Source organism: Tauraco erythrolophus, chromosome Z (assembly GCF_009769465.1).
Source record: "Tauraco erythrolophus isolate bTauEry1 chromosome Z, bTauEry1.pri, whole genome shotgun sequence".
NCBI classification, from domain to species: domain Eukaryota; kingdom Metazoa; phylum Chordata; class Aves; order Musophagiformes; family Musophagidae; genus Tauraco; species Tauraco erythrolophus.
Window position 1 is genome coordinate 15,373,968 of NC_141496.1, and position 19,687 is coordinate 15,393,654.

General features: G+C 38.4%; 1 protein-coding gene across 6 annotated transcripts in view; it reads left to right on the forward strand.

Moving 5' to 3' along the window:
- Positions 1-19,687, forward strand: part of NIPBL (NIPBL cohesin loading factor) — a 173,764-nt gene that overhangs the window by 148,919 nt on the left and 5,158 nt on the right. For all 6 annotated transcript variants that reach the window (XM_086629989.1, XM_086629990.1, XM_086629995.1 and 3 more), the window contains 14 exons: positions 63-209; positions 1,390-1,524; positions 2,898-2,996; positions 6,406-6,459; positions 7,698-7,806; positions 8,386-8,522; positions 11,480-11,620; positions 11,976-12,069; positions 12,189-12,343; positions 12,615-12,705; positions 15,939-16,112; positions 16,713-16,903; positions 17,692-17,799; positions 19,105-19,305. In XM_086629989.1, the coding sequence (XP_086486115.1) occupies positions 63-209; positions 1,390-1,524; positions 2,898-2,996; positions 6,406-6,459; positions 7,698-7,806; positions 8,386-8,522; positions 11,480-11,620; positions 11,976-12,069; positions 12,189-12,343; positions 12,615-12,705; positions 15,939-16,112; positions 16,713-16,903; positions 17,692-17,799; positions 19,105-19,305 (1,836 nt within the window). The remainder of the gene's footprint in view (positions 1-62; positions 210-1,389; positions 1,525-2,897; positions 2,997-6,405; positions 6,460-7,697; positions 7,807-8,385; positions 8,523-11,479; positions 11,621-11,975; positions 12,070-12,188; positions 12,344-12,614; positions 12,706-15,938; positions 16,113-16,712; positions 16,904-17,691; positions 17,800-19,104; positions 19,306-19,687) is intronic.

The following is a 19,687-nucleotide window of genomic DNA, read 5'->3' on the forward strand; positions in this document are numbered from 1 at the left end:
TGTCATGCTTAAAATAAATCTTCATTTCTTATTCTGAATCTGTGATTCATTTGGCTTTTCAGCTGGATATGCAACGTGGTGTTCATGGACGGCTAATGGATAACTCCACTAGTGTGCGAGAAGCAGCCGTGGAGCTGCTTGGCCGATTTGTGCTCTGTCGTCCTCAGCTTGCTGAGCAGTATTATGACATGCTGATTGAAAGAATATTGGTATGGTGAATTGCGATATTTTTGATAAAAAAAACGTAGCATTGGGAAATTTATTTTTAACTGAGTTCGTATGTTTAATAATATGTAATGATGATCCCAAGAGTAAATTATATTTTATTGTTTTAATGGAAGGCATCATTCTTTTAAGACCAACCTTGTAGAATGCATCACTTTTCTCTGGCAAGGCTTTGTTAGATCAAAAGGTAAACATATATAGAAAATAATATTGCATCAGAACCAGGATTATGTTCCTTTTGATGCCATTATTAAGACACAAATTTGGTGGAATGAGGAATTTTGCCCAATGTCTGAAGTCTGAGATATGGTTCATTGAGTGCAGTTGTAGGTGATGCAGAAAGACCCACAATACAGTGATCTAAAGATGCCATTTGTAATCCAAAAGAAAAAAAAAAAGATAAATTTTCTTTTCTTTTCCAGGCTGTTTTTAGTGTTTTAAAAGGCTTCTTACTATAGTTTTTATACAAAAAGTGTTTTTTGTCTGGGAGTTCAGATAAGATACAATGTTAGTTTAGCGGTAAGATATCACTAGGTGTTAGCACCCATGTCAAATACTACTCATTTCATGTAGTTACATGATAAAACATGTTTGTGAAGGGTTTCGGAGGTAAGTAGCTTGATGTCTATACAAGCATGCATGAAGCAGTTCATCCTGACATTTAGATTCAACAAGTTTTGAATAAGTGAAGTGAAGCTCCTCATCCATCTCCTTAGTAGGAAAATGGAAAAGATTGCTGCATGTATCTTGTCCATAACCTTTATCCAAAGGCTTGAAGTGTTACAGTCCAGATCTACAAAGAATCTTGTGCGTTCCAACAAAGTAGCTAAAACATCATCGAGTCTAGCTTGTGAACTCTTGAATTAAGAAGTGGAATTACACATTTACAACATCATGAACTCTTAGACGGGAGGGTATAAATGGAGGAAGCATTTCAGCATTCTGGAGACTCAGACAGAACCTGTAGAACTGTTGCGAATAAAGTGGTACAAGTTATGCTGAACTTTTGTATAAATGCACTCCAGAATATTTTAGCTATGTTTTCTAAATAAATTTTGCAAGTCAGATTGCAAATAATAATCTTCAAATATTAATTCATGTAACACATAAAGTAATTCATGTTTCTGATTTACTTTCAAAAGTGTAATGCTTTTCTCTTCACAGGATACTGGTATCAGTGTCAGAAAAAGAGTCATAAAGATACTTAGGGATATCTGCATTGAACAACCGACATTTCCCAAAATCACAGAGATGTGTGTGAAAATGATTCGGAGAGTCAATGATGAAGAAGGCATTAAGGTGACAAGAAACCTACCCTTCAGGGTTTTAATTATCTTTATTTTAGTGTTTCTATATTTTCACAAAAAAAAAAAACCACCCAAAAAGTACTGCATGGCTCCTTTGTAATATTTATGACTTTTATTCACTTTCGATTTTTGAGATCAAATATCTTAGCTTTATAAAATGCTAACTTGTTTTTTCTCTTTTCTCTTTCCTTGAAGTTCTTGCTGACAATCAAAAAGATTTTAAAAAGTTTTTTCTACATTTTTTTTCTTTTTTCTTCTTTTTTCTAACAAGTAAAATTGGCATACAAAACTTCTTTCTGCAAATAAAATAAACTTTAAGTCAAAATTAAGTAGCTGACATTGATATATGCCAGAATTTTAAGTTCTGCATATAAAAATTATAAATATTCATCTGTGCTAATCTTGCATTAATTCTGAATATTCAATAAATACGTTATTCCCCCTAAAATATTACTTCTGTGATCATATATTTCCCTTTGTGCAATGTGTGTGCAGAAAGGCACTAAACTAAGATGATATACTAAATCATAAACCTGGCAATGATGGTTTTGTTTGATTTGACAAAATAATTTTTAAATTGTTGGGTAATTAAGAAGACACCTGTAATAATTTTGTATCCCAGTTTCAGTAGGATTTGAAATCTGCAACTTTAAAGCTGCAGTCTATATTAATGCCCAGTAGCTTTCTGAGAAGACTGTTAATCAAGAAGTAGATGAACAGCTGGATCCAAGGTGCTGCTTGGAAAGGAGGATGACCTTAATCTCTCTCCTCCATCCCCTTCACTTTCTAACAACATCAGAAAAAATGAGGCATTATTTTCAATGTACTTTTTTCCATGAATGATGAGAGCTTCTTACAACCACATGCCTTATAAGTAATTTGGGAATAATTTTGTTTGCTTTCATGCGATTCTGTTTTTCCCTTCATCCAAAAACTTTAGAAGGGAACATACTTCCTCTATTTGGGTAGAGAGACTTGGCTTCTCTCTCTTTCCCAAACTCCTAAAGTAACCTACCATTGCTGCTAGTTCTGTAGAAATCATAATGTTGTGTTGAGTTGTCAGCTTCCCAGAGTAATTCTCCCGAGGAATGTAAATTAACGCAGGAAGGTGGTAGCTCCATTTTCTATAGCATCAGTTCCCACTGATCATTTTGCTGAAGCTTGCTTAGAGGGCAGTGTAAGTCCTGTAACAGTAGATCTGGGTCTGTCTCAGATAACATTTCCTACAACAGTCTCACTTAGGTCGAATAATTCCTTATGTAATGGCACGCATCATCAATAGATCTATTGTATGGATGTGTTAGAAATAATACCTGTGTGCCAAGATAAGTTTATTTATTTATTCTAATATTTTTTTGCCATCAGAAATTAGTAAATGAGACATTCCAGAAGCTCTGGTTTACTCCAACTCCACACCATGACAAAGAAGCAATGACAAGGAAAATACTAAACATCACTGATGTGGTATGTTAAACAAATTTGAGTTAAGTTGCGTGCAAAATTTGATTTTGTTTTTAGTATCTTTGAAATATTGTCTGTAATTTTTTTGAATACAGTAATTTAATTGGCAGCTAGTTTTTCTTTTATATCTCCTGGCATTGAATATATGCCAAAATTATTCATCTGATGGAACAGGCTGTAGGAAACTTGAAATGCTCACTAATCTGCTGGCAATGATAACTGGGACCACACTATATTCAGGTTGTGTAAAATACTTGTACAGTTAAAAGACAACAAATTTATATTGTATTTAACATTTTCAAGGAATTGCTGGTAGCAGCATATAGTTGAGCCTAACTAAGAAGTTGTCTCTTCAAAGAAAATTTTTCTCAAACAATTGATAACATTTATTTTAAAAGGTTAATAAGCTGTTTGAACAAACACAAGGTCACATTCTCACTCAGGGTGAACTAATATCTGCATAATTGCATCTGCTTTTTAGGAGCAGCAAATTAAATAATGTATCTCCAAAATACAAAATCTCTTTCAAGGAAATGCTTTAATTTATAGTGAAAATGTGTTGTGTAAAACCACTGTGCTGTGAAGGTGTTTTAATACCAGTTATGCCAAGATGTAAATATCAAAAATACTTGTTTCATTACTTACAATTAGGGGTTTAAACTTCATCCTGCTTTTCAGTACTTTTGCAAAATGTGTTTTTCCAGACTGAGAACTCAGTCAGTTTGACTTCAGCTTAACTCTCAGTTCTTCTGCCTATTCTACTTTGGAGAATGTGAGCTGTTCCTAACATACGATACCAGTGAAGGCTTGGTTTGTTTATGTAAAAGTGTGTATGTATATAGATATAGACATGCATGTTGATTTTTTAATAGAATCATAGAATCATAGAATGGTTAGGGTTGGAAGGGACCTCAAAGATCATCTAGTTCCAACCCCTCTGCCATGGCCAGGGACACCCTCCACTACACCAGGTTGCTCAAAGCCTCATCCAACCTGGCCTTGAACACCTCCAGGGATGGGGCATCCACAACTTCTCTGGGCAACCTGTTCCAGTACCTCACCACCCTCAATGTAAAGAATTTCTTTCTTATATCTAACCTAAATCTGCCCTCTTTCAGCTTAAATCCATTGCCCCTTGTCCTATCACTACATGCCCTTGTAAAAAGTCCCTCTCCAACTTTCCTGTAGGCCCCCTTTAGGTACTGGAAAGCTGCTATAAGGTCACCCCAGAGCCTTCTCTTCTCCAGGCTGAACAGCCCCAACACTCTCAGCCTGTCTTCATAGCAGAGGTGCTCCAGCCCTCGGATCATCTTTGTGGCCCTCCTCTGGACTCGTTCCAGTAGCTCCATGTCCTTCTTGTGTTGGGGACTCCAGAGCTGAACACAGTATTCCAGGTGGGGTCTCACGAGAGCTGAGCAGAGGGGCAGAATCACTTCCCTCGATCTGCTGGCCACGTTCGTTTTGATACAGCCCAGGATACGGTTGGGTTTCTGGGCTGCCAGTGCACATTGCCAGCTCATGTTGAGCTTCTCATGCACCAGCACTCCCAGGTCCTTTTCCTCAGGGCTGCTCTCAATCCATTCTCCGTCCAGCCTGTATTTGTGCATGGGATTGCCCCGACCCATGTGCAGGACCTTGCACTTGGCCTTGTTGAACTTCATGAGGTTCTCACAGGCCCACCTCTCCAACATGTCAAGGTCCCTCTGGATGGCATCCCTTCCCTCCAGCGTGTCCACAACACCACACAACTTGGTGTCATCTGCAAACTTGCTGAGGGTGCACTCAATCCCACTGTCCATGTCTCCAACAAAGATTCATTCATAGATTTCTAGGTTGGAAAAGACCTTAGAGATCATCGAGTCCAACCATCCCTAATCCCCATTAAACCATATCGCTAAGTAGATCATCCACCCTATTCTTAAACACGTCCAGGGATGGGGACTCAACCACCTCCCTGGGCAGCCTATTCCAGTGGCTGACAATCCTTTCAGAGAAGAAATACTTCCTAACATCCAACCTGAATCTCCCCTGACTAAGCTTATACCCATTTCCTCTTGTTCTGTCACCCAACACTAATGTAAAGAGCCCTTCCCCTACCTCCCCACCATCCCTTCTCAAGTATTTGTAGGCCGTAATCAGGTCTCCCCTCAGCCTCCTCTTCTCCAGGCTAAACAGCCCCAACTCCCTCAGCCTCTCCTCATAAGTTTTATTTTCCAGCCCCTTGACCAGTTTAGTCGCCCTTCTTTGGACTCACTCCAGGAGCTCAATATCTCTCTTAAAGCGAAGGGCCCAAAACTGGACACAATATTCCAGGTGCGGCCTCACCAGTGCCGAGTACAGGGGCAGGATCACTTCCCTGCTCCTGCTGGTCACACTATTCTTGATACACGCCAGTATCCCATTGGCCTTTTTGGCCACCTGGGCACACTGCTGGCTCATATCAAGCCGGTAGTCAACCAACACCCCCAGGTCCTTCTCCGCCAGGCAGCTCTCCAGCCTCTCTTCCCCGAGCCTATAGCGATGCTTGGGGTTTTTGTACCTCAAGTGAAGGACTCTGCACTTGGCCTTATTAAAGCTCATGCCATTGGCCTCAGCCCAACGATCCAGTCTGTTCAAATCCCTCTGAAGAGCCTCCCTTCCCTCTAGCAGATCAACACAGCCTCCCAGCTTGGTGTCGTCCACAAACTTACTGAGGGTACATTCAATCCCCTCATCCAGGTCATTGATAAAGATGTTAAACAGAACCGGACCCAGCACTGAGCCCTGGGGAACCCCACTGGTGACCGGCCTCCAGCCGGATTTGGCCCCATTTACCACCACTCTTTGGGCCCGGCCATCCAGCCAGTTTTTAACCCAAAGGAGGGTGTGCCTATCCAGGCCAGCAGTTACCAGTTTCTCAACCAGAACACTATGAGAAACTGTATCAAAGGCTTTACTGAGGTCTAGGAAAACTACATCCACAGCCCTTCCCTCGTCAACCAGGCGGGTCACCCTGTCATAGAAGGTGATCAGGTTTGATTGGCAAGACCTGCCTTTCATAAACCCATGTTGACTGGGCCTGATCACCCGGTATCAGAGAGATATGTCAGGCTTGTATTTCTACTTTGATCTGTTCAAAATGTTCTACAAAACCAAAGCTTGGTTTACATCAGAGCCAGCAATCCCCAGTAAAATGTGTAGGCTTTGTGTTGAATGGAATATGAAATCTGGAGTCACTTAAATGGTGAGAACTATTTTTCAAACGCAGAAAACAGTTTCTGATCTGCAAAGATATCAAATCATTGTACTGAATACATATGAAAGCGTCTCTATGCATGTTTACTGGTCTTTTAAGATTACATCTGTATTGAAGTAATTTTGCCTCAGATACATTTTTTTTTATTAACCAGTTTATTCTCAAAAATACTTCTAGGTTGCGGCTTGTAGAGATACAGGGTATGATTGGTTTGAACAGCTTCTTCAAAATGTAAGTAATGAATTTTGAATGTATGGTACAGTCATTGTTAGAAATTTAACATTTCCTTTGGTGCTAAAACACAGAGAAGGGGGACTGTAAGACCAGTCCTTTACAGTAGACAAATTCAATTCATGCCCTTAAATATCTGACCTTACCTTTAAATATCCTTTAAATATCTTGGTTTTTTTTATCTTCATTGGTGCGATTTTCTCTGTCTCTGGCATTAGTTTCTGTCTTTCCATATCTTCTGTTTTAAAAGTACAATCACTTCTTGGTTTTGGGAGGGGTTTTCTTTGTTTGTTTGTTTTTAATTTCATAGTCTCTTCAGTAATGAGTGGCATAACGTGAAGTCCACAGCTAAGCTACCTAATTCTGAAATGAAGCAACTAGTGTAATGTGGGGGTTTTTTTTAAATGGTAGATAAGTGAATTTTCACATACAGTGTATTTGTTACACAGTGTATAGAAGCAGTGAATCTTTTGAATTCAGGTTGTTTCTACATTATATTTTACTCGTATTTTTCTAAGAATTGAGCTTGCTTTGTTTATATCTCTTAAGCTCTGTTACCATTCTCCTCTACATCTTTTATGCATTGGTTCATTTTCAAGCGAAAAAACACTTTTGATTTTACTTTATCCTGGAGTGCCATGAAAATAGTTAGCCGAGTAAACCAGAGCCTCTTAATGCCTGCACTGAGGAAAAGGCTATAGTGTGATCTCAGTCCTTCTTAGACAGTGAAGGATCTTCATGGACACAATCTCAGTACCTGAAATCATATGGGAGGAGGCTAACTGATTAAAATGTTCATAAAACTATGTTTCGTCTTCGTTTGGTATTTTTGCTTAGTGTCAAAACCAACATTCCTTTTGAATTTGCTCTTTTGTTTTTCCCTGTTTTAAAAGCCTTCTAACTCCTAGTAGTTACTGCTGGCAATTATGACTACATTATTGTTCTCTGCATTAATTCATTAAGCACAAAGTTAGCTTTCATCCCAATGCAGAAATGAGTAGATCTTTCCTCTTCTGTTTTCTTTATTCCAGTTAATTTTTCTTTGCTTCTCTTGCATTTTGATTTTTTATTTCCCTTAATTTTTTCTTCACTACGTAACTTTTATGTAGAAGTTAAATAAATACTTTTGTAGTGTAAAATCCTTGTGTATCTGTTGTAATTGTTATTAAACCAGCATGTATCCAATGTAAATGAACGCACGCTTAATACTAAATCATTATCTGTTTCATCTGCTACAGCTGTTGAAGTCAGAAGAGGATGCCTCATATAAACCTGTGAAGAAAGCCTGTACTCAACTTGTTGACAATTTGGTTGAGCACATTCTTAAATATGAGGAATCTTTATCAGGTAATATTATTTACCACCCGGTAGCTAAAGTCCTCTGAATTTCAGATGATACTGTAACGGTTGTTCAAATTACTATTGCAAAAAGTTGCCATTACAGAATTCCTGTTACAAAACTGATGGTAGCGAATTATTGCTTTGAAGTTCAATATGAATTTTTGAGCATTGTATAATAATATAGTCTCCCTAATTTTCGCTAGCTAATCATAATAACAGAACTGCTTTTAAAATGGCTTGTTCAAACTTTTAGATCACCAAAACCGAAAGAAACGTGTCAAGTTTTATTAGCATTAGTGTGTTCTACAGTTGTGATAAGAATCATTGGCTAGTCCAGTGTTCTGTGTACAGTCAGTAGGTTAAAACCCAGCCATGTCTTTGAACCATCTTTGCTTCGTTTTTTTTGTGATCACATCCAAACGTTAACACATAATGTTCTCGTCTCTAATCTAATGAGAATATTCTGTATTGATCTTGAAAGAAATTTAATGAAATAGATATTCAAGATGTTTAAGCTATATCTTTTTCATTGTTCAAACATTACTTGGACTTAATATGTTTTTTGTATTTTCTAACCTTTTGCAGATTCTGACAACAAAGGTGTGAATTCTGGTCGCTTGGTTGCTTGCATAACCACTTTGTTCTTATTCAGCAAAATCAGGCCCCAGCTAATGGTCAAACATGCCATGACCATGCAGCCATACCTGACCACTAAATGTAGTGTAAGTAGAGAAAATCAGTCTTTATTTTCCCCAGATAATTAAGCATTGAAATGAATGAGTGTCTTATATACTTGATAAAATTTAAGATAGGAAAAGAAAAATTGAAATTGCGGTTTTATTTCATGAGCATCATAGCTTCTGAACAGACTAGATCCTTTTGGTGATCTGGGTAGCTTCTAAGATGCTGTTCTTCACCCTCCACCACCATGTTTTACAGTCAAATGAAACTGAAACCTGTGCTGCCTCTTTCCTTTGAAATCTAAGTCCTAGTTTTTCACATGCTATGAAATAATTTCTTGAAATTGTTTTGGTTTATAGTCACAGTCTTAAAAGTAGTTACTATTTAAATTGAGAATCTTAAGGCTAAAGATATATTTCTATAAGATAGAGTGATCTAATGAATAGCAGATGTATCAGAAGGAAAATCATAGAATCATTTAGGTTGGAAAAAGACCTTTAAGATCGTCAAGTCCAACCCTTAACCTAGCACTGCCATGTCCACCACTAAATCATGTCCCAAAGTGCCACATCTACATGTCTTTTAAATACCTCCAGTCTTTGTGACTCAATCTCCTGCACAGCCTGTTCCAATGCTTGGTCAACCCTTTTGGTGAAGAAGTTTTTGCAATATCCGATCTAAAACTCCCCTGGCGCAATTTAAGGCCATTTCCTCTTGTGCTGTCACTTGTTACGTGGGAGAAGAGACCTACCCCCACCTCGCTACAGCCTCCTTTCAGGCAGTTGTAGTGAGCAATAAGGTCTCCCCTCAGCCTCTTTTTCTCCAGGCTAAACAATCCCAGTTCCCTCAGCCATTCCTCAGAAGACTTGTGCTGTAGACCCTTCACCAGCTTTATTGCGCTTCTTTGGACACGCTCCAGCACCCCAATGTCTTTCTTATTGTGAGGGGCCCAAAACTGAACACAGTATTTGAGGTGCAGCCTCACCATTGCTAAGTACAGGGAGACAATCACTTCCCTAATCCTGCTGGCCACACTAATTCTGATACAAGCCAGGATGCTCTTGGCTTTCTTGGCCACCTGGGCACACTGCTGCCTCATATTCAACTGGCTATCAGCCAACACCTCCAGGTCATTTTCTGCTGGGCAGCTTTCCAGCCACATCTCCCCATGCCGGTAGTATTGCCTGGGCTTGTGGTGACCCAAGTGCAGGACTTGACACTTGGACTTGTTGAACCTCATACAATTGTCCTCAGCCCATCAATGCAGCCTGTCCAGATCCCTCTGTAGGGCCTTTCTACCCTCAAGCAGATCAACACTCCCACCCAGCTTGGAGTTGTCTGCAAACTTACTGAGGGTGCACTTGATACCCTCATCTAGATCATTGGGAAAGGTATTAAACAGAACTGGCCCCAGTGCTGAGCCCTACCGAGCATCATGTGTGACCAGCCGCCAACTGGATTGAACTCCATTCACCACCACTCTTGGGGCCCGGCCATCCAGCCAGCAGTTTTTTACCCAGCAAAGTGTACGCCCGTCCAAGCTGTGAGCTGCCAGTTTCTCCAGGAGAAATCTGTGGGAAACAGTGTTAAAGGCTTTACTAGAATCCAGGTAGACAACACCCACAGCCTTTCCCTCATCCACTAAGTGGATCATCTTGTCATAGAAAGAGATTGGGTTAGTCAGGCAGGACCTGCCTTTCATAAACCCATGCTACTGGGCCTGATCACCTGGTTATCCTGTACATACCGCGTGACGACACTCAAGATGATCTGCTCCATAATTTTCCCAAGCACCAAGGTCAGACTGACAGGCCTATAGTTCCCCAGATCCTCCTTCCAGCTGTTCTTGTAGATGGGCATCACATTTTCTAAGTTCCCCTCAACCGAGACCACCCGCGTTAGCCAGGACTGCTGATAAATGCTGGAAAGTGGATTGATGAGCACTTCCACCAGCTCCCTCAGTACCCTCAGGTGGATCCCATCCAGCCCCATAGACCTGTGTGTGTCTAAGTGGTGTAGCAGGTTGCTAACCATTTCCCCTTGGATTAAGGGGGCAATGTCCCGCTCCTCTTCCATACATCGCCTCTCACTTCCATAGCTCTACTGTTTTTGTATTCCCCTGGAAGACAATTTAGTTCACAATAGTGGTAGAGCGCTATAATGGTGAAATCCCCCAATCTGGTAAAATGACCCCCCGGTCTGAAACATTATGGCACATTCCTGCCGTTTTGATTAGCACAGTTGCCTCAGGGCATGTTGTGATGAACCCTTGATCTGGCAGAAGCAGGGCTGCATCATGCAGCCATTGCTCAAGGAGGAGCATGGGTGGGTGGCAGCAATCCATTGCATTAGGTCAGCTGCCCAGGGCAGTCTTGAGAATAATTGTTGTCAGCTTAGATTGTAGGTATAACATAGCATTTTCCAGGTTCAGCCCTGGAGCATTCTCTAGGCACATGTACAACAGACTTTTAGAGCTGCTCCTGATGAAACAGTATAGGAAGGGGTTGTCTGATGATTCAGTTGCTGCAACCCATTCAGTGGGTTACATTGGGTTTGTACTTAGGTAGGTTGAGATTAATTGTATAATCACTGCTGTCAGCTTGAGTATGTTAAATAGCTTGATAATAGCATTCGGGAATTATCCTATCCTGGTTAGTGAGCTTGACTTGTCAAAAAAAGTCAGTTCCTAGAAAGAATGTATCTTTAATAGATAAATGTTTTCTATGGATTCCTCACAATACATATACAGTCATGATAATGCAAACCAGTAATAATTTGAATTGTAATTTCTACATTTGTACACGTATTACCCATTTTGTTTAAGGCACATTGAGTTACAGCACAACTTAGCAGATGTGAACTATATAAATATTCTTTTAGATCTGTACCAAATACCTTGCTTGAGCTGGGATTTTTGACTATCAGTGCATCCTAATAATACTTAGCTTATAGGTAACATGGCCAGAACTGTTAAACGTTATAAATACTGTTGTTTCAGACCCAGAATGATTTCATGGTGATCTGTAATGTCGCGAAAATCTTAGAGCTTGTAGTGCCTCTCATGGAGCACCCAAGTGAGACCTTTCTTGCCACTATTGAGGAAGACCTCATGAAACTCATCATCAAATATGGCATGACGGTAAGCTTTTAATTGCTTATCAAAATTAGATAATTATAATTGCTTATTGAAATTTTAATTTTCAATAGCAGTTGATTCCATTGAAGTACATGGTTTTGATTTAAAGAAAGTCTGTTTTCATTATAAAGATAACTTTTGAGCTGTGAAAAATCAGTGTGCTTGGTTTACTAGAGTTTGTATGTGGTGTTGCTTTATTTAGCAAGTTAGAGCAGGTTTTCAGAGCGGTCTAGGAGATGGACATTACGTCCATTAGATTGTTAGTTTTAGTTCCTCATGGTTTTTTCCTACATAAGTTCACAAAAACCTCAATTTTAACTTCTAAACGTGTAATTTATTTGTTCTTCCTTGCTCTTAGGTTGTTCAGCATTGTGTGAGCTGTCTCGGGGCTGTTGTGAACAAGGTCACCCAGAATTATAAATTTGTGTGGGCCTGTTTTAATAGATACTATGGTAAGTAAAACCACAACATGCAATTGTCACTTTTCAGTTTTGGTTACGAGTCTTATCTTTGGGATACATCATGATTCGATGTATCAAACACTTTGATCAAAACTTTTATCTTACTGTAGGTGCACTTTCAAAATTAAAAAGTCAACACCAAGAAGACCCCAACAGTACAATACTTACTGCCAATAAACCAGCACTCCTTAGATCGCTTTTCACTGTTGGAGCACTGTGTCGGCATTTTGATTTTGATCAGGAAGATTTTAAGGGCAACAGTAAGGTAAAATAACTTGTATTTACTCTCCATGTCTGACATACATTGAATGCTCCACTTTTAATTTGAAAGCACATTATTCCTAGTCCCTCAAAGCTATGTATTTTTTCATAATGCATATGGTATAGCTTTTTGGTTTTTAAATGCGTGGTTTTGCAAAGACCATGCAATAAGGTTGTGTTTTTCATTTTCTTTTTTATATTTATGGTTTCTATAAGAGATTAAAAACATCTGTTTCATCTTCAAATAGCTATTATTTTTGTTTCAATTTGCTCAGGTTAACATTAAGGATAAAGTACTTGAACTGCTGATGTATTTTACAAAGCATTCAGATGAAGAAGTACAGACAAAAGCCATTATTGGCCTTGGTAAGAAATACTAATAGTTTTTATTGTTCTGCTATAGTAAAAATCCATGTGTATCAGTAGGAATTAATGTATTTGTGTAGTGGCAAGGGAGTTTGTTTAGAATAAAAAGTTACTGCTTGTTTTATTTGAGAACTGGCAATAGAAAAGTTGTCAAAGGGTTGCTAGTTGCATACTTCTGCAGCAGAGTGGATGCATTTGACAGTGAATACCTTTTGATGTGTGACCAAGTCTTAAAATACAGCAGATTTCCAAAGTAATGGAGATGTTATTTTTTTCTCCACATGCAAGTATGTTGTAACTCCAAATCTTGTTTTTCAGTCCACAAAGTATGGTTGAAAAACAAATAGGAAAAGTGCTGGAAAAACTTCTAACATTTCAAGTGTATAGGGTCAGATATTCTGCAGGATTCAAGGGAACTCTGGCAGTTTATATGAACTGGATGGTGCTCTGTGAGATTTTGCAAGGCAATGAGATGATCTCATAGTCTGCATATTTCAGTGACTTGCAGTAGTACATGAGCTGCCATTGAGTGGTTTGTGTCATGTTCATCCTCTGCTTAAGGACAAAAACTGTACATGTGAGAGAATCGAGTTTGGGCAGAGAGGCCTTGGTTTTTGGAAGAGTTCACTTCATGGTTGTGGCTTAGTCTAAAGAAAGCTGTCCCCCAGGCATATAAGCTCGCATTGTATAGTTTAATCATGGACAAGAATTTGCATCTTCATGTTGCTGTTTAGGGGACTTTTCAGCTATCCTGCTTCAGTTCAGGATAGGGAGGGCTCCAAGGATAAAGACCTGACTGAATCTTGATTTCATATTATAGGAGAAACCATTTCAGACATCTGAGCAGGATTAATGGCTGGCTTTACTGTTGCCTCTGTTGCAGGAGCAATGTTTTGGTTTTCTGGACTTCTTGAGAGTTTTTCTAGGCATTACATCAAGGTGCACAACACTTACTGTAGTCCAGTCTAATTTAATTTTTTCTACACAATGCTGCATGTGAGATATGAACTGCGGTCTAAACCATAGACATAATTAATTGCTTTGTTCGTGGATGTAGAGAATGTTGCATTAGCCAAAAATATTTCTAAAATATAGACTGAATTGTGATCAGTTTGAGGGAAGAGGGTGAAGTGGGGGTGGCTGTCTGCAGGCGTTCTTCAGGTTTGTTTTTTTTTCTCTGACTGTAAGCATATCAGTCTTTATTTTACCTAAACCCCAGGCAACTGTTTTTCAGTGATTTATTGATCTCATTTAAGTATAGTTTGTTTTGAGGGTAGCTGTTGGATGTATGGAGATGTGGTAGATGGAAAAAAAGTTCCACCTTACAGGCCGGTAATTGAGCAAAGTTGTCAAAGCCATTCAATCTTTGTGTGCAGCAATAAGGTGGAAAAGGACCAGCAAGTTAATTCAACATTTATACACAGTGAAAGCATCGTGTGAAGCATGTGTACTTTCTTATGGACAATTGTTAGTTTGTTACTTCAGTAAGGACACCAAATGGTTGTAGCCTTTGCTTTGGGATCTGTCACTGCTGTTGAGGAATTAAGCTTAACCATAAGCTTAATGATTATGGTGATGATTCTCTTCCAGATGTGTACTTGCAAGCAGGTTGAAGATATAAAATTTTGTTAGTAAATTTAGCTAAACCTATAAGTATCTAACAGGTAGTGTCTTACTCAGCCAAGTTCAGTGCTGACTCTTATAGTGAAAACAAGGGTATAAAGAGAAGTAGTGTGAGGGCAGCCCTGAGATGTGAAGTCAGTCTTAAAAGAACACAGCAGGTGCCCTTTTTCATCTCCTATGACAAATTCTTAAGGCAAGTAAGATTTCTTCCCGGCTTACAGGGTATGGAAACATAAGAATTTCCTTAAGAATACTGATGGTTTAGACTCCTTCAAGTGAATGAAAGAAAAAAAAAAAAGTGTTATGGGTTGTTACACATACATGGATGTGCTTTTCATTTTTAATATTAAGAAATGGGTTGGACTTGCTCAAAAGTGATCCAAGTTAAAACATCGGTCTACACCTGTAGAGAGTGCACAATACTACCACATGCTCCAAAGACCATTGTCATTTCTTTTTCTCCTCTTTCCCCTCCACCTCACCTGCTTCTCTCTGCTTCTTGTTTTGAGACCGAAACGAGATCTCAAACACACTGAGGTCTTGCCCTGGCCATAGCCTTTACCTACACTGTCTTCTCTGTGTGTTTGGAGCCAGTTTTAAAAACGTGACTCTGCCTTCCCCTTGTTACAGCTATTTTTATACATTATTTTTCCATAATTTTATTTGCTTTCATTTTTTTTCTCCCCATTCTTCTTTTATATTCATGTGTTTTCTGTGTATTCATTCAGAATCTTAGTTTCCTGTGGTCATTAAAAATACATTTAATGTCTGCTTTTCTTGAACAGTCTTATAAATAAATAAATAAAGTAGTTAACAGTAATATAAATTGGGATGTTATTTTCCTATTACTGTTTTTTTATGAGAGCTGTAAGAGTTGGTCAGCAGCACTTCTAAATATACATATGTGATCTAAAATATTATATAGTGTCACTAATTTAGAAAAGTTTTTATGAAATGTAGACTAAGAATAATCAGTTCCTTGATAAGAGTAAGGCTGCAGCTAAAAGCAATTGTATAGTTTGTATCTTCCAACATATGTAGTCTTGGGAACGCCTCAAATAGTTTTCAAGAGAAGACTTAATAGGTACATGATTAATGACAATGAAAGGTATAAATTTTACTAGGTTCACTGTTCTTTTTCTTTTAAGATTATATTTTTAAATACTTGAGATAATTATGATTTTTTCCACATTTACTCTGCCTCCATATGAATAACTCTTCACAGTTTCAACAGAATGTTTTTCTCCAAATGTGTTAGAAAAACAATGAGTAATTTTTGGTAATGTTCCTCCCTTGTTCTTTTAAGAGCTCCTAATCATTCAGATGCAGGCTGCTACACTGCACATGCTTCCAGACCTGTGTAACTCTTCTTAATACAGCTGCCTGGGGTCAACACCTCATCTTTATCCATCAAACAGAGTCATGGCTAATAGAACTGTCATGGCTAACAGAACTCCTTGTAAGCTATGGATGGTGTCCATGTGGAAAAGCAATACTGTTTGGACTAGAAAACGCTATGCTGTTGGAAGGAGATAAATTTCATACCTCTATTTTGAAGAAAGACTTAGATGATAATAATGTGGAATATTTCCTTTTTTTTCCACCCTTAGGATTTGCATTTATACAACACCCAAGTTTAATGTTCGAACAGGAGGTAAAGACTCTGTACAACAGCATTCTTTCAGATAAGAACTGTTCAGTAAACTTAAAAATCCAGGTGTTAAAAAACCTCCAGACCTACTTGCAGGAGGAGGATACACGGATGCAGCAGGCAGACAGAGACTGTAAGTGCTGAGTTCTTCTGTGCTAATGAGGCATGCAAAACCCAGCTTTCTTGCATACAGTTACTATATGTGTGAACTGAGTCACTTAAGATTGTTATCAGATAAGTGATATTGTACCCAAAGTATTGTAGAATACTTTTCAAAAATTCATTATGTGTATAGGTGTATACACATAATAGCTACATTATTTACTTTCAAGATGCGTAAATCCTGGAAACAATCCAAAATGCATAATTGCTGTAATGATATTACTTGCTGTAATGATATTACTACTTTCTTTTGATAAAAAGTAGTAATACTTTTTATCAAAATCTCCTATAAGGTTAATTTGCAGATAAGAAATAATAAATACAAGGTAAGAAATGTTTTAGATGAAGAACTTTTGTTAAGGAACAAGGCTTTAATTAAAGTCACATCTCTCTAGCTTTTTGGTGTATATTTACCACCAGACTGTTCTATGTTTCATGAGATCATAAACACATTTTAAGACAGCTGAAATGTGTATGTATTGTAAAGCTTAAAGATCAGCAAGCCTGAAGTGTTGGCGAACTAAATTATTATACTGTGGTGAGTGTGCTATTGCTTTTGTCCTTTTCACAGGGAAAAAAGTAGCAAAACAGGAAGACCTGAAAGAAATGGGTGATATTTCCTCAGGGATGAGTAGTTCCATCATGCAGCTGTATCTCAAACAGGTCCTTGAGGCTTTCTTTCATACCCAGTCCAGTGTACGCCACTTTGCTCTAAATGTCATTGCACTGACGTTAAACCAGGGTCTCATCCATCCTGTTCAGGTATGGTAGGCTTTTATGATGGGAGACATTGTTATTCAGGTTTTCAGAGGTTTTCACTCTTGCTACTTGAGTTTCCAGTTTTTCTTTTCCAAATATCTCACAGTAATTTCTTATTGTAGCAAGGGGCCTTTACAGAAAGCGTATTTTGAAATCTGTTTTATGTTGTTTAGCCAGCGAGATTCCAAATGCTCTATTTTCCTCTTTTGGATCAAGGTGTAAAAGCCCAGCCAGTGCCTAAAAAACACGTACAAACATACATTGGAGCATATTTCTGTTATAAATTTCAGGTCTATGCCAAGTTATTTTCTTTATTTGATTCTTTATCCTGGCAAACGTGTCAGCTTGGCTCCACCTGAATCCCGATGTCCTCCAAACACTATGGAATTTCACAGACAATGTCAGAACTTCAGTCATCATCTCCATTATTCTTTGCTTACATAATGTTTTTGTAATGATTTTTTTTTTTTATACTGCAGCCATTGTGCATGTTCAGTCGTGGTGGTTTGGTTTTTTAAATGGCATTTTTTGTAGTATAAATTGGCTTTAGAGTTTGAGAGAAAGGGAGGTGCTACCTGAAAGCTCACACAACTTCTATAATTTATAATGCTGGTCTCTCATGTATTTTGTACTATTTGCTTGCAAAAAGTAGGCAGGTAGTATGTTGCACAGAGCATTGTATTCTAGTTTCTGCCATAGAGTATAAGAAGAACAATAGTGTAATAGAAGAACAAAGACTGAGAAAGAGGAGGTACAATGACTTTGAATAATTGTTTTGTTTGTTTTTCAAGTGTGTGCCGTACTTAATTGCTATGGGCACAGATCCAGAGCCCTCTATGCGAAATAAAGCTGACCAGCAGTTGGTGGAAATAGACAAAAAATATGCTGGGTTCATTCATGTAAGTAATTCTCATTTAACATTTTACGAAATACTGTTATGTTCTCTAGTGGTTTAACACCTGAATATGTCTCAGCTGCAGAAAAAGAATGTAAAGTAACAAATAAACAGTAACTATTAGCAGTTGTAAAGCTGATCTCAACTCTTCTTCCTGTTTGGAGATTCCTTATTCTTAGAAAGAGAGGGTATAAGAACTTGAAGTGTCTCTTCCAGTCCAAAATTTCCTTTAATTTATAATTCACAGTTCTGTTTTCCTCACTGAGTAGTTCTTAAGAGCATTTATTGGATAAGAGTTAAGGACAGCTTTTTCATCATGTTTAGCAATGATTTTCTTGTATCAGTGGACTAGGGAAGAGAACACCTTGTAAAAGTAGAAGTCCTTAGTGTATGTGTGTTAGAACATTAAGGCATCAAGGCTTCATAAGTTGTAATCTAAGCATGAAGGAGCATAGGAAGCTGTCTAGATATGAGGGATCGTGCTGAAAGGAGAATCTGAGGGCTAAGTGAGGACTTTGGGAGTTGTGGCATAATGCCAACAATTCTGCTTAAGATCTGAAACTGAGCTGCAGCACCCTCTCCTTAATTCAGAAGGCCCCAGTCTAGGATCAGTGTGTGTACTTCAGTGTGGGACTTCTCCTGTCTGCTGTCTGTATTCTACTGTGACTGGGGCATTGCACCATTGGCAGCATCCAAACAGATATCTGAGTAGGTGACGGCGAGCAGATGAAATTTGCTGTGTAGGCAGCTGGGATCTAAGGCAATGTATGGATGAAGAGACAATTTCGCTAAACAGCAGCAGAGGTGGTATGAGGAGAGTTGGATATGCAGCCTTACCAGGGATTCAGTTTGTTCTGAAACTAGAGGAGGAGCTTTGAAGTAAGTAAAATCATCTGGAAATTACAGGATATATGCAAAAAACCCTTCATTTTCTGTTTGTTAGTCCTGTTCTGCTAAGACGGACTCAGTTGTTGGTTTCACTACAAGTGACATCAAGCATACGCATTTGGTAAAATACTCTGTTCATGTATGAAAACGTGTCGGTGTTCTTAAAAACTTCAAATTGGAATACCTGGCTGTAGTAGGTAAACAGATTAGCTGTATGTTTCTAACAGGATTTACATTGAAAGCAGTTCACAAGGCATTCTGACCTTTGCCACAAGTTTTGTTTTAATCTGTTTGCCAATGCAAAAGGTAGTATCATCTCAGTGCGTGTTTGGAAGTTAAACTTCAGATAAGCATCCACTTAAAAGGAGTAAGATTTACTGCTTTGAAGGCAATGGTTTAAATAAATACGTTTCCGTTTCAGATGAAAGCAGTGGCTGGTATGAAGATGTCCTACCAGGTACAACAGGCGATTAATACCTGCCCAAAAGATCCTGTAAGAGGTTTTAGACATGATGAATCATCCAGTGCATTGTGTTCACACCTATACTCCATGATCCGAGGGAACCGTCAACACAGACGAGCGTTTCTAATTTCTTTACTCAACCTCTTTGACGATACTGCAGTAAGCATCACATCTTCTTTACTTAAAAAGAAATTAAAATGCAGCATTACAACCTTAAATTCTCCTTTTATGGTGTGTTTTTATGACATAATGATTGACATATTTGTTCTCCTTTGTAATATAAGGTATTTAGCTATGTAATATTACCTATATAATAGAATGCATTTATTACTTCTGCAACATTCTGTACCGTTTTATACCTAGTTTGGACTAATCAGAAATAGTGTATCTTCAGGTATGACTAAATTTTGCATATATATATGTTGTTTAAAGTGGGTTTGGGGGAGTATGTAAAATAAAATTTGTGATACGTTTTTGCTCTGGACTGTTAGGAACACAGAATAAGTGTATAAATCTAAGATATCTGTATGTGTATTCATAT